The sequence below is a fragment of the Molothrus aeneus genome, chromosome Z (genome assembly GCF_037042795.1).
Source record: "Molothrus aeneus isolate 106 chromosome Z, BPBGC_Maene_1.0, whole genome shotgun sequence".
Classification (NCBI taxonomy): domain Eukaryota; kingdom Metazoa; phylum Chordata; class Aves; order Passeriformes; family Icteridae; genus Molothrus; species Molothrus aeneus.
Window position 1 is genome coordinate 14,488,263 of NC_089680.1, and position 14,878 is coordinate 14,503,140.

At 36.3% G+C, this 14,878-nt stretch overlaps 1 protein-coding gene across 1 annotated transcript in view; it reads left to right on the plus strand.

The window, feature by feature from the left end:
* The first annotated feature begins 224 nt into the window (after positions 1–224).
* Positions 225–14,878, plus strand: part of SHC3 (SHC adaptor protein 3) — a 51,932-nt gene continuing 37,278 nt past the window's right edge. The window contains exon 1 of the mRNA XM_066569031.1: positions 225–1,224. Coding sequence (XP_066425128.1) covers positions 685–1,224 — 540 coding nt within the window. The 5' untranslated portion in view covers positions 225–684. The remainder of the gene's footprint in view (positions 1,225–14,878) is intronic.

Sequence of the window (14,878 nt, forward strand, 5' to 3'; positions counted from 1 at the left end):
GTGTCTGTGTTCTGCTGCAGGGGCAGGAGAGGGGGATTATATGTATGCAAATATTATCCAGATATTTGCTATCTAATTGTGATTTCTTTATAGATTCACAAATATGTGAGGTGGAAGAACATTTTAACAGATGAATAAAGTGTGGTGTTTCATAAAGGCTATTAATTCAGTTTTAAAGGTAATTGCCTTTGGTACTAAAAGGGTGGTGGGAGGGGATAGGAATTAAAGGTTGGGAGGAAGTATCTGTTTGAGAAGATAGGAAAAGGGAATTTGAGAATTGATTGGTGCTAGTGTGCTGTAAGTGGGTGGATGTGGTTTTTTTTTTCTTCTCTCTCCTTTTTTTTTGGCTACAGGAAGTGATTTGCAGTGTTCACAGCCTTTTGTTGAAAAGGGTCCTTCTCATTTGTGTGAGTCATGCTTTTGCTGTGAGCGAGTTGGCAGCTCTAAGCAGGACTGAGATCTCAGTCACAGAAAACTGTTACTTCACCCAACCTTAACAAGGAACCAAAAGAAATTTCTTATATATATAGTTTTTCATTTTTCCTTATACTATTTTTCTTTTTTACCCTAAACTCTTGTTAACCCCCTGTGCCGTTATGAATTGCTTGCTATGTTAGTACAGGCATCTCCTGCATTGACATCAGATTTGCCAGAACGTATGCAGGAAAGCAGATATAGAAGGGCATGCTTCAACGTACCAAGTATAACCGCTTCAGGAATGATTCTGTGACATCTGTTGATGATCTTATTCACAATTTGCCCATGAACAGCAAGGTCTCAGGAGTTGCTACAACTTCAGCTTCACCTTCGTACCTGGTCTCACCAGAGGTTCTCCGCAAGGACCAAGAAGATGGACCCAGCACCCTGTGTACCCTCATCCATAAAGTGTCCCACTTGAAACTCTCTAGCACGGGCAGCCTTTTGGGTATCAAAAACCTCTCCTCTGCAGTAAAGGAGCTTGCTGTCTCCAAATTGCAGGGAAGCTCGAGTGCTTCTAGTTCAGCAGCAGGGGCTTCAGACAACACATGTAACCTTGTCTCTGCCACTTCGTGTTCTCAGCAGGACGTGAGCAAGATGAGTATGGGGAAAAAAGCACGGTCAGAGGAAATGCACCTGGGAAGTGAAGATTGGAATCAAACTAGCAGTTTTGTCAATAAATCCTCTCGAGGATGGCTGCACTCGAGTGAGAAGATCCTGGGACCTGGTGTGACGTACATTGTGAAGGTTGGTCTGTTTTCTTCCATTCTCTGTTTTTATCAATGAAAAATTCTCTGCTGGTTTTGCTGACAGGATAGTCAGGCTGAAAGGATCTCTATTTGTATTTTTTTTTTTTGGTGCATAATACATTAAATGTAAATGCAGGAAGGAAGGGTTGAGAAGCTGTGTTAATTTGTTACATTAAAGCAAACCTGCAAATATTGTTCTACAGCTGTATAAAAATCTTGTTCTTAAGATAAAAGCTGATTTGATCTGGGTTTTTTAGCCTTCTTCTGAATTTAGGTTTTCAGTGTTATCTAGCATACTCTATATATCTTGGATACGTAGGCTTTCAATATGTCTGGTGCAATATACAGGAGGAAAGACAGACTCCTTGATGTGAGGAGAGCTGTTAATCATGCATGAATTTTTCAGTTTTAAACACCTCTAAGGGCAAGTGTTTTTTTAAAGTGAAATGATATTTGAAATCTTAGGGCAGTAAGGCAGGGAGCACAGTTCTTATTCTGTTTCACAATTTGTTGTGGGTAGAGCAGGAAAATGCAGCTTGTTTTACATAATGAGCATTCAGCCACTTTAAGTGTTATTGCTCTTTTCAGTCCATTGATACAGCATGTTAAGAGCAGAGGATCTTAAGTTTACAGGTTAAACTTAATGTTTCTATATGCTTTGAAAATATTTTGAAACCACCTGTTAAAGTAGAGCCTTCAAGATAAGTGTATGTGCAATGCTTTTTGTAGTTAGGCAAGAGTCTGGTAACACCTTTCAGCATGGTGTGCAGAAAGTGTAAAAATGACATTATTGTCCAGAATTCATTCTTCAGTTGCCATATTTCATTTGCCAAGAGGCTTTTGTATCTTAAGTGTTAAACTGTTTTGCAGCAGGCTATTAATATTACAGGTCTATTTTTAGTGTCATCTTATTTTAGGTGTAAGAGTCACAGGTGACTTTATTTCAGGATGCTTTAAAACTGAGTAACACCCTTGTTACTTAACTCTTACTGCTTTTTCTCAAGTCTTATTATCAAAAGCAGAGTGCATTTTTAGCTGTTGGGAGACTAGGAAGCAGTTTTCATTTCTTTATGTTAGTGGTGATAATAGATTTAGCAGGTGGTGCTAGATTGAGTAAGTTGGCCAATTCAGAGCACTATTGAAATTGTACTGTCTTTTTTATCACTCTGAAATTTACTGGGATCACAAAGGAGTCAGTGCTACCTTTCAAGACACAAACTGCTGTTCTGTTACTCTTCAAGAAATGTCTCAGTAAAAAAATCCCCACTGATGCTAGACATAGTGGTCTTGAGACTCCTGATGTCCTTCTGCACAGAAATACTCTGGTTAACAAAAGGTCATGTACCATTTTCACATTAACTCAGGCAACTCAAACATTTTACTTTTTATTTTGCATAGGATAGTACAAGCCCAATAATGACTGTGTGAATACACTGCTGCTGTTAGTTTTACCTGAAGTGATCATTCTGAAAAAGAACACACACAGCACTGAATTTCTTAATCCTTTCAGCAGTTTACATACTATATGCTATAGGAAGCTGATATCTTTGAATTGAAAAGAGAATTAAAGTTATACAGAAGTGGACTAACATTTACAGTTAGTAATTTACCCATACCTAACTGAGATAGTAGAATGAATATTAATTAGTGCAATAGATGTTGGGTACATGAAAGTGTATTTATACACACTGTGTATATCAGAATTTTCCAAATCAATCAAACAACTTACTTTTAGGTGTTTGTTAGTAGTTTATTAGTCATTAAAATATATGAAATCTAGTTTATTCTTTCTGTTAAAAAATAGGATGATTAACTTTATGGTTTCTGTCATAAGAATCACAGAATAGTGTCTAAATGTAAAAACAAAGATTGAAAATAGAGATCAAAATAAGTGGTTAATGAATGAATGAATGAAAATAAACTGGTCCTGATTAGTTCCAAATTTGCCTGCTTATTAACTATCTCAGTTTTCCTTGGCAACTGCAGCATTCATATGGATAAGAATAGAAGTGCAGTTCCCAAATCCTTAAACATTGTTTGCTACCAAGGCTTTTATCCAATCAGACCATCAAATCAATACACAGATAATGTATACTGAGGGGAAACATTCCTTGGATACCTCATGGCTATACTGACTGTCTGGGGGACTCATACCATGTTTAATTAGTACCATATGCCTTTCAGAAAATTCCATATGCCATTTGTTAAATGAGACAAAAATTAGATTTGTTGTTAACCAGCAAAGTCTTTTTTTTTTTTTTTTTGGGCAAATGTGCACTGGGCTACAATTTTCTCATTAATCCACATTTAAAAGAGAAAATTTGTCATGGGACAGGATTAGTTGTAACTACTGGGCAGTTTGATAGCTCACATTGGAATCTTCTGAAGTAAGAGACACAAAATTCTTAAGTGCAATATATGAAAAATATGAAATTTCACTGCTGTTCCCACATTTTTACATATTACTCATTTTAAAAATAGGCAGTATAACTCTAATGCTTAAAAAGGGTGCAGGTTTGTGGTAAACTGTAGCTATATTCTGATCTCCATGGTCTGCTGCAATGGAATTGTTTTCAACCATAAAAGTGCTGGTGCTTTCTCAATCTTTTACTCCCTGTGGATTTCCTATTGCATTTTTATATATTATAACATAAAATGTTTCACAAAAACAACCTCAAAAAGCATTTTAGCAACAAATTAGACAATGACCATAACCATACTGGGGATATAAAGTAGTCAGGTACTGAAATCATACTTAATACTACTGCTGGACTGTTTAACAAATAATGAATTAATGAAAAAAAAAGGCAGTAGTTTGCTGTGCTGGAAGTATTTAAAGAGTTCAGTGCTTTCCCTATAGTGAGACTGATTACTCAAGGAAGAGATTATATGTCTTCATATTGTCAGAAAAACAAAGGCATAGAATAAAAACAGTGTAAAAAAGCCTGAGTAATGCAACAACAATTAAATGTTTCAATGTAATCTGTTGTTTCAAATGATAAATATCTACTTATGAGTATCACTGGCTAATATTATAGACATTTTGGAGTTTGTTTTATTTAAATGTGAGCACAAAAGTTAAGAGGCAAATGCATTTTTGTCTTCAGGTAACTTGTGGCTGGATTTTGTAACAAGTGTCAATTAGTTTAAACTAATGTTGTTCAGCAGTTCAAAACCAAATAAACCAAAAATACTGTATAATTTTACATGTCTATATGAAGTGTATCTGAAAAAGCCAGTAAGATTTAAAGCAACACAGTAGTATAGAACAGACCTGAGTAAATCTAGTGTTAAAAACCAGATAGAAATACAGTATCTAAGAGAGAGGAAGGAAGAACTATTTCATCCAAAAGAATCACTTCAAGTCAGGCAAATAATATTTCAATAAAAAGGACATTAAATTATTATTATATTTCAATATAAAGGACATTATTCTTACTATAGCAAAGTATTCAAAGAATATAATCCTAACTGATATTATTTCTTTAATATTCTAACACTTTCATTCTTTGTGAGGAAATAACAACAGTTTATATCTGATGTGGAAAACAGACATCATTGTGATGCTGTTCAAACACATCACCAAGTAAAGGCTACAGTTCTGCAAACATTCCTGCATGACACTGTTTACGGGAGCATTCTCATTGAAATAATTGAGGCTACCTTTGTACACTGGAAGTTAAGTGTGTGCTCAGGGATGAACTGAATTGCTGAGTCTCTTTAGTGGCTAACCCAGACTGCAAAGCACAGCCTTGAATGGAGCTAACAGAGTGGAAACTGCATCATATGTTGCCTTCCCCTAGAAGACTTCAGGGCTCTTTGGAAAAATGTTTCTCTTTTTATTTTTTTTCCTTTCTGTTGTAGCCAGAATTGATTTGCTCTCACTAAAAAAATCCCAAAAAACATTTCAGCAAAGCTTTTTCATTTCTCTTTTTGGTTAAAATTATCTTCTTTATAGAAAAAAATTTGCAAGCTTGTTTGGGTTTCTTTTAACTTAATTTCAACTTTTGTCAATCAAATTGAGGTGATGCTATTCATTAATCACTGATCATTTTGCAGGGCCTGACTAAAAACCCCAAACCACAGCCCTAGAGCATCCTGTTTGTAATAAGGTTTACATGTTTAAGAAGTGTGTTGTGTGTTTCAACCATATGGTAATAATAGGATAGAATACTGACTTTTTACTTCAGAATCTACTAGCCTCAACCCGGGTACAAAAACAGTGCTAACAAAGACTAATGAAACTGGCTTATCACTGTGGGTTTTAAAGCTGCATGCATGCAGATTAGGGGAGAGAGAAGTAAGTGACAAAGACAGCATTGGTTTAAGTAATTAATCCCTCCTATTGTACCATATTCCTGAGAGATCAGTTAGTATCCTTTCCATTTTCCTTCACTGTTATTTGAACTATGAAAGAAGGATGTTGATGCCTGTTGGTCTGCTGAAAACCTTTCTTTTGATCTTCATGGGCCTGAACTACTGTGGGTCTGTTGTACAGCCCAATAATAGGAAAAGAGCATTTCTCACAGAAATTAGATCAGATTCTACGAGCAGAAATCATACCATAGAGTCTTTAATTATAATATTATTCTAATTACATGAATCAAGTACTATTACTGTACATTTGCACCCTTTTTTCTTTCTGCAGAAAGCAAAGCATGTATTGATTTCAGAGTTAAAGGATTCAGCTGTCAACATGAATGTCTGTTCTCCAGTACATTTGGACTGTTTGCGTGGAGTATTTTTGTTCAAAAAAAAAATGATACTCTTGCTAGTTATTTATCCTGCTAGTTATGTATGTCCTACAGTTTTAAAATCCCTAGATGAATTTAGCTGGTCAGTGTAGGAGGTAAAATTGCATTCAGGCAGAATTCCTTCTCTGTTTTTCCTTGGAAATTGGACTGTTTGTTTCTTTGTTTTCCAACAATGTTTATAGTAAGAATACCATGTGCCCAATGTAAATATCTGCCATTACAAACACAAAGAGAAAACACAGATGAATCAAGATCTTCAGTGAAAACTCATACCCTTCTGTGCTGCTGGAGACAAGGCATTCCTTTGTCCCAGTGACAGGGTGTTTTTCTCCCCTAGCCAAAGTGAAATCTTATCTCCACTAACCCAACAGCTATACTTGTGCTGCAGCCTGGCTTCATTTTACAGCTGAAAGTTCAAGTGAATGCACAAAGTATCAATATTAAATTTTCTTGTTTACGGTGAGAAAAAGCTTGGATCTGCTTTGGTGTAGTGTCAGAGACAACCAGCCTTCCTGGCTACTTATGCTCTTTCAAGGTGATTTACTTTCCCATGCAATGAAACAAATTTCATAGAGGAAGAGGGTTTCAGTATTACTTCTCTGCAATTCTGAGTAGTCATGTAACACTAATTTTATTTGAGCTTATATGTTTATGACAAAATGTAATGCAGCTCTACCTTTGTCAGCTGCAGGCAGGTCTGAGGCAGAGCCTGTCCATTTGAGTTGTGATGGGAATAATGATGGGACTTGGTGCAAGCACATTTCCAGTCATCCCTTGTTTTTCTGGAGGGATTAGGCACAACTCAGTCAGGATAATCTGGAATGTTTATTTATTAAGTTAGATATTCCCCTTGGTTTTCAAATAAGTTTTCATAGGGCCAGCTGAAATTTCAGTCTAAAAAGGCTGAACCAGACAATCCAAGTCACAGCAAAAAGTTCAAAGACTGAAAAAAACTATGTCTGAAATTAGACAGAAATGACAGTCAAAGCCATAAAAAAGAAAAAATAAATAGACGGAGTATAGGGTGACACAAAGAAAGAAATGCGAGGAAGAGAGAAAAAGATGTCTAGACTTTTTTTTTCCCCTACAGCACCATCACATTGGATTTACTGCTACAGGTATTTTTTTAATTTTTTTTTTTAACCTCAGAATAAATCCTGAAATTAGAGACATAAGTTGAACAAATACCTTAAATAACAAGCACATGACCAAAAGAGAGAGATTTTATCTTAAGATGTTGTCTAAGCCTACTCAGCACCATTTCCATCCTTTGGATACATTGTTGTGCTCAGATACCTTTATTTACATTTTTGGCTCTTACTAATTTAGGAATTGTACAAGGAAGAGAATGTCTCATGGGACAGCAACATCTTTCCTGACTGACATTTGACACTTCTTACTTGTGATAAAGTGATTAAGAAGCATAATAAGAAACAGGATTGTCTCTTTTTTATAGACAAGTTGCTTTCATTAACCCCAGGACATTTTAGAAACACCTATAACTTCCCAAAGAGTTGGAATGTTTCAGAAACACTGCCTTTGTCACTGAATGTAGGGGCCATGTTTTGTGACCACGTTGAATGCAGATGCTGCTCTTCTGCTAACATTTTTGGTAAGTTAATTGTGTGGAAAAGCTAAGCAGCAAGCACTAATTAACTGGAAACATTGTATGAACTCTCTCTTACAATGTATTTACTTCTGCCAAGGAAAAAAACATGGAAAACATGGAAAGGCAGGGCTGCTTGGTATGGGCACCTACTTGGAGCTTCAGGTGCCAATTCTGAGCTGACCCTGGCCTTAGGAGTTTCAGGAGTGGTGATAAAAAGGGGTCTCGAGTAGGCCTGCTTGGGGCCATTGGGGACCTGGTGGTACCCCTGGCCTCCCAGAGCTGCTCTGCCTCTTCATAGCCTTTATGCTGCAAGGAAACCTTCCAGAGATTTTTCACTATTTAAATCCAGCCTTGAAAATTTCTCCCCTTATCCCTGTTTTCTGCACAGTGGGGGTTATCTTTTGAGCACTTTTTCTGAGAAGACAAAAAACTATAGCTTCAGCATAGGAGAGTTAAATATTGATAAAGACTCTGAAAAAAAGATCTGGTTTAATTGCTGAGCTCTTTTCATGAAGACCAGAGGTACATATGTCACTCATACAAAAAAGTACTCCCTCTCCCTCCATGCCTGTTTTGGATTTTCAATTTTAACAGTGACAGGTCCTTCCTACATCAGACCTCCAAATGCACAGTTTAGAAAGCAGAACAGTATATGCATTTCAGATACTTAACATGGGTTTGTGTTTGGCATACTGGAAAAGCACCTGCTAGATCTTTTGTCTTTTGAATCTGTGCTTTAATGATACTCCTCATCAAGAAGTTCAACTTGCTAATGACTCTCTTACTCTCTAATGACTGAGGAAGAACAAGTTCTTTAATAGCTAAATATATTTACAGTGTCCATATTTACAGTTTCAAATGTCTAATTATGATTTCCAGCTATTGAAGCATATTGTTTTGGCTGCAGAAGCTTTTGTGTGTTTGTGTTAAAGGAATTCTGATGCAGAACATAAGCTGCTGGAACTAATCTGCATGGTGCTTTAAAGGGAAGTATATCTTAGTGGATATTCAAGGTAGTAGCAAAACAGTCTGGAAAGTCTTCACTGAATTAAAGTATGCAGCTGTGAAAATGAAGCAATTCATCTGTGCTACTGCAGTGCATACTCTAAGTGGTTCACACTGCAATAATTGCATTCACTGTTATTATGTATTTTTAAAATTAAATGTAAAAAGTATAGAACTAAACCTTGTGGGTTTTTTTCCTCAAATGTAGCTTTTTCTAAGGGAAATTTTTCTCCCATGCAAAAAATTGAGTCTTAATATAGAATATGTTTACATTTGAATTAATAGAATAAATCACTGTCCACTGTGAGCTTCTGATTCAAACATTCCTGAGGTTTTGCATGCAAAAACATTTATCTGTAAGATAAGAACATAAGAAATATTGTTCATGCATAACTACCGATATGGGATTTTTCTGAAATCTTGTGAAGGCTCTGTTCATTTAGCATCTCTACTGCATAAATATTTCTGGGCATGGTGTTAGCAATCTTATTTCATCCACCTGCAAGTAAGAAATAAGAAAAAAGTATTTTATTTGAAGGTGTTTTGTTTTCAACCCCATTTGAGATGGAGATGAGAAAATTGTCAGAAGCGAAATTTGTTTCTCGGTTATATCTTTCCCCTCTAAAGCAAGAAATGAGACCTCAGAGTTGACTTAAGAAATTGCTTTTTGAGATAAGATAAAATATCTTCTTCTTTTCCTAGCTGAATCTTTTGCCTTTTTTAAGAGATTCTGAGTCCTTACTGTTGAGTTGATTGTGAGATGCTGCCAGGATGCTTTCACAGGGTAAGACAATTCATAGAAAGGGTTGGCTATCATTTGCCACTTAAGAATTGTTAGTCTGAATATATAGACACATATAATCTATTTTTGCTACAGAAACAAGTTAATATACAAGAGAAAATAGGAAGGTGTTGGCCAGAGTTGGAGGGATTCTTGGGAGAACTGTTTTCTCATCCATTGTTGTAGAAGCAGACCACCTGTTTTCAAGAGGAATGCAATTGACAGTCATATCCATCATCATTTCTACTAGTATGAAAGCTCTCTTGGTTTACTTGCCTCATGGAGGATTTTGTTATGATAAATTTGAGGTTGAGGCTTATCTTTAGTTGAACCCCAAAGAAGATTTTTTTTCCGTTTACGCTCAATCAATCCTTACCTAGAGTTTTCCATCTGGATTGGAACATGCATTCTTTAAGGAGGAAAAAACCTTTGGGGGAAATATTGATTCACTGCAAAGCTCTGTACATGATTACTTACCGATATAAAAATTACCAACTGCAAAAGTATGAAAGCACGGAAGAGAGCCTTTCTGTTTTTCATGGCAGCATATGTTTATGACACATTTTTGGTGCCGGATTCTGATAGTGTCTAAATATAGGGCCTTTTCCTCATTCAGAACGAGGCTGCCAGAGCTTCTTTCATGCAGGATTGCTGCTTCCACAACCAGGTTTGCTGTTCTACACATAGCAGGAAAGCACAGGGCAGAGGTACAGACTGGGGGCTGTGGCATGTCCTGCTAGAGCACAGTCACCAGGTGCCCCCAGAGACCTGCATATATGTCTGGAGGTATGTCTTGCCCCAAGGGGAGGGAAGGACAGGAGGCTGTGGCATGGCTGGGAGAGCATGTTAGCTAAGCACCCATGTTAGCTAAGATTTTAATATGGTGTTGTGTGATAGTTAAGCAGACGATTTAAAGCAAATATATTTATATTCCAAACTATTCAGAGTTTTCAGAGAAACTGAAATCTCTAGCAGCTTACTTAAAACTCTGTGACTAGTGCTTATGAAAATTTACTTCTCTCTGAATATCTAGCCTTGGTTCTGCCCACAGCTTTTTCTAATATTATAACTTACTCTACATTAGAAATGTCACAGAACAAATTTTCCATTCCATTCTTCTACTGAAAGTGCCTAGGTAAACTAGCATAAATGTGAATGGTTTTGTGCATGCAGGACCTCCTTTTAACCACACTGCTCTGTGTTCAGCTGATGGTAACCAGCATTTTCAAAGGCTGCCTCTTCTGCTCATCAAATGCTTTGTATTTTCAACAACACCTGAAGCGAGAGGGTGTCCTGCAGACTTCTGTGATGCCAGAGTTTGGGGGAAATGTTTGCCATGATAATGGCAGGACAATGGCTCTCCACCTACCAGGGAAGGGTTTCCCTGACATTTGACAACACCCTCTTAGCAATGGGCAGCTCTTAAGGTAAAAAAGAAAATGAACAAAGAAACAAACCCTCACAAAATAAAGAAGTGAAACCCCACAAAACAAGAAACAAAAAAAAAGCCCACAAAAACAGAGAAAAAAGGTTTTTGCACATTGGAGTGCAGGTCTTGCTAATCATTCAGTCCAGAAAGATTTTCCAGATTCCCAGATCTATGTCCCAGTTGGGAAGCTGAGCCACATCTGTGGGCTAATGATGAGTATGATATTATAAGGGTGCCTTTACATGTACATTTTTTCAGTATGGATGCAGTGCCTCTATATTTAAAAGATTTCAAGTGCTAACTCAAGTAAATCATATAAATAATACACATACAACTACACTATAGTTTCTCTATGAAGTAAAGAAGCAAATGTATGTTTTGATAAGCTATCTTCCCTTTCTGTGCCCATGTCTTGCTGATTAGGAAAGTTAAGTAATTTTGTGATGCATGTCTCAGTCAAACTAGTAAGATATTCAGGGTAATAAATGTTCTTCTAAAGCATAATTAAAAAACTAGAAAGCATTGTGGCACTTACTATTTTTCCCTAACTTAGTTTATTTAATTTTATTAAAGGGAGCACTTTTTGATTACAGCTTAGACTTGTATTTCTTTTCTAGTTTCGAAGAAATTTTTAAAAAATTTTTTGTGGATTTTTTTTTCTCTACTTCAGTGATTTAGAAAGTGGGTATTTTAAATTCAGTTAAGCTGGGAATTTAATCTAATATGATATCAAAGGGATTGAAGGATAGAGTTTCATATTAATTTGCTGAAGAGAAAAATTCATTTTGTAAAATACTTATCAATCTTGCAGTCTCTGGCTATAGCTTGGGCTGCTTTTTGCTTGGGCTGCTTTTGTGTTGGTTTTTTTCTTTTCTTTTTTTCCCCTCTTCTCCTTTTCACACATCAGTATTGTTACTAAAAATCCTGTCTGTATCCACAGTTTCATGTGGACAAACTTACTATCTTGAAATGAAGTCCTGGGCTGTTATTATTTTTGTACTATGGCCTGTTTGTTAGTGGGCATCTGGATTTGAATCTTAATATGATTTAGGGTAGATAGCAAACCTGAAAGTAATTTTTCAGTTTTGTGGTACATTGAGGAACTCCCAGTGCACATTTCACAAGCTCCTTTAGCTGTGAGTAGTGATACCTGAAATTTGAGGCAGCTATCATTTTGATGCATAAATAAATGTGTTTTGGACTAGTAGCAATGGAACCTGAAATAAAAGCTATTATTTTTAAATAAGAGAGTCCTCCACCATAGTTAACTATCACTAGTCGATTCATACTAACTACTTGTTTACTTCCATGCATAATGTAATTCTGGACTAGCTCTTTGGTGAATGAGAATAAAATGTAAAACAATAAAACCCTCAAAACCAAGCAAATGAATTCCCTCATCCTTTAAGAAATGAAAAGAAAGAAAATGTAGGCGTATGACTTGAGATACACATGAGAACCAGATGTGGCAAGTAAAAAGATACTCACTTTTTCCCTTTTGCACATGCCAAGTAAAAGCAGAGCCTAAGCCCGTGGGTGAGAAAATTGCAGCGAATTGCCCAGCTTATTTTATTTCTATTTTTGAAACTTAGATCTCCATACAGCACCCAGAACCTCAGGAATCAGAATCTAATTTTTGAGCCCCCAGGCTATTATCTGCAGCTGTGCAATGTTAGAGCATACTTTGGATACGTCAATATTTGAAGGCACAGGCTAATTTTTGTCTTGTAATAAAATTGTATGTCTGTTTGCTGATGTAACCCTGTTATCTCTTACGTGACTTGTACAAGGTAGGTACAAGCTGCAAAGTAGTGAACCACTCAGATCTGATGGTGGTCATCTGGTTACACAGATTAAAACCAGTAAATCTCAATTTACTAAGAATACCCATGCAGTTTTGATGAGCTAATGATACTCAGGTAGTTTGGATTCAGAGGTTAGGAATTCTTATTTTATTTGAGAGCGTAGATATGCTATGCACAAGGCAGACACTCATCTGCTAGACATGTATGTAGGTTGAACTGCTTCAGTGCTGTATGGAGCTACATCCTGATGGAATAATAAAATAAGTCTTGCTACATTTTTATAAAAGTATTTCTTGCTGTTGTTACTGCCAGCTTCTCAGTCCTACAATGGAGAATTTCTTGTATTTTGAAGAGCTTGTTAGGAAGCACCAAACAAGGTTGTTCATATTTCTGGAGCAAAGGATTTCTCTGACAGTGACTACTCTCTTTTCTTTCTTTTTTTCTCTTGGCTCCAAGTACACAAATGCACTCAGTCAGCGTGCATGTCTGTTTCTGAGAAGTGTTGAGAGATCTCAATATCTTTTACACAGGCTTCAGTTAAAAATTTTAGTTGCCATACAGGAATTTTCTGAAGAAGACAGGTACTTTAGGGAGTACAGAACAAGTCTTTGCATATGGGACAAACCAGAAATCTGAGATATATAGCCTTCTCTTACACTAACCTGTCAAAATTGTAACTAATGAGGATATTGGAACCACATGGAACGAGAGCTACATGGTACCACCAGTATGTGGCACTCTGCTTCCTGCAAGGTACTGTTTAGCATGCAAAGTGCAAGTTATGAATCTAAAACCTCTGAATGGGAAGGTATTCATTCATATGAAAGATTTTTTTTCCTTGGGACATAGTACCTTTCAGTGTACACAAGCTGGAAACTCATTCAAATATTAGAAAGCCAACAGAAAGCAGAATGTTTTCTGAGAAAGCTTGGAACTGGTAGTCCCAAATCCTCCTACTTCAAGGTGGGCTACATCTCGATATATTTGGTTCCTGAGCAATGAGAAGGAGGATGATAGCAGGAGCTCATAAATTTCACAGTGCGCAGTAGCTGATTGGTTAGAATATACATTAAGTGCTGGGTGAAGAGGAGCTTTTTTTAGAAGTAGACTGTTTTATAACTATATTTTAAATGTTTCATGGAATGCCTAAAGCAAAAGATAGTGTTTCTTTTTAATCAGGGTATTTATTTGTTGAAATAAATGAATAATTTATTTCCTTGCTATCTTGGTTGTATGTCTTCTTTCTGTGGATCCTTGTCAGGTTGTACTTCAAATGGATATTTTTAGACAGCAGTGTTGGTCTTGGGGAATAATTGAAGCATAGCAGTAGGTGAGTTATATGTCCCTGTAGTTGGCCTTTGGACCTTTTGAATGTCAGTTTTTATAGTAATTTCGTTACTTGAAAACATGCCATGGTGATTAAGTGTTCACATCTTTTATCCCAGCAAATCAGTTGCCATCTTTGCATTGATCAGTCAGGAATACTGCAAGCCTTACTATGTTATGTTTAGCTGTCTTTGTATATACATAAAACAAGTACAGGGTAATTTTTCCATCTGACTTTCCTTCAGTCTGATCTTGTCTCTATTTTTGTTGATGCAGATCAGGTAGTGTGACTCAAAGGGGGTCTGAATGCACGTCTTCTAAGTATGTTTATGGGTTTTTGTCTACTTATTCGTCTGTTTATTTTGGCAGTGGCTTGTGTGCACATGTTTTTGTGTATTTATTTGCACGCCTGCATGTACTTGTCAAAATACCTTCCAGAGTTTGCTTCCAAAATGCTGGACCTGGTTCTCAAACTCGTGCAATTACTTTGTTTTGAAAGACTTGTGGCAAATATAGGTAAGTGAAGGAACAAGTGCAATCCAAGAGTGTTTTAGTATTGAGAGATCTAAACTAACAGGTTGATGAAATAATGAAATTTCTTTAACAAAAAATCACAGGGATACCTTTGAATAGTCATACCATTTATAGCATATTTAATTACAAAAGCATCTCATATGAAATAAATAATGGGACAAAATTAATTATTAAAGCATCCTGGACTAAAACAAAATGTCACAGAAAGAAAACAGGAAAATATTGATAATTGCTGTTTATTGACATAAATTAAATTATTCCAGCTGATTATCTCAAGTACTGCTAAAGAATTTAATCTCCAAGAAAATGAAATCACCCTCTGAGATAATTAAAAATAGACTTAATGGCTTAACTTCCTTCATCAGAGCATGAAAATGTAGTTGTATATGTTTTAAGTACTCAGGCAGAA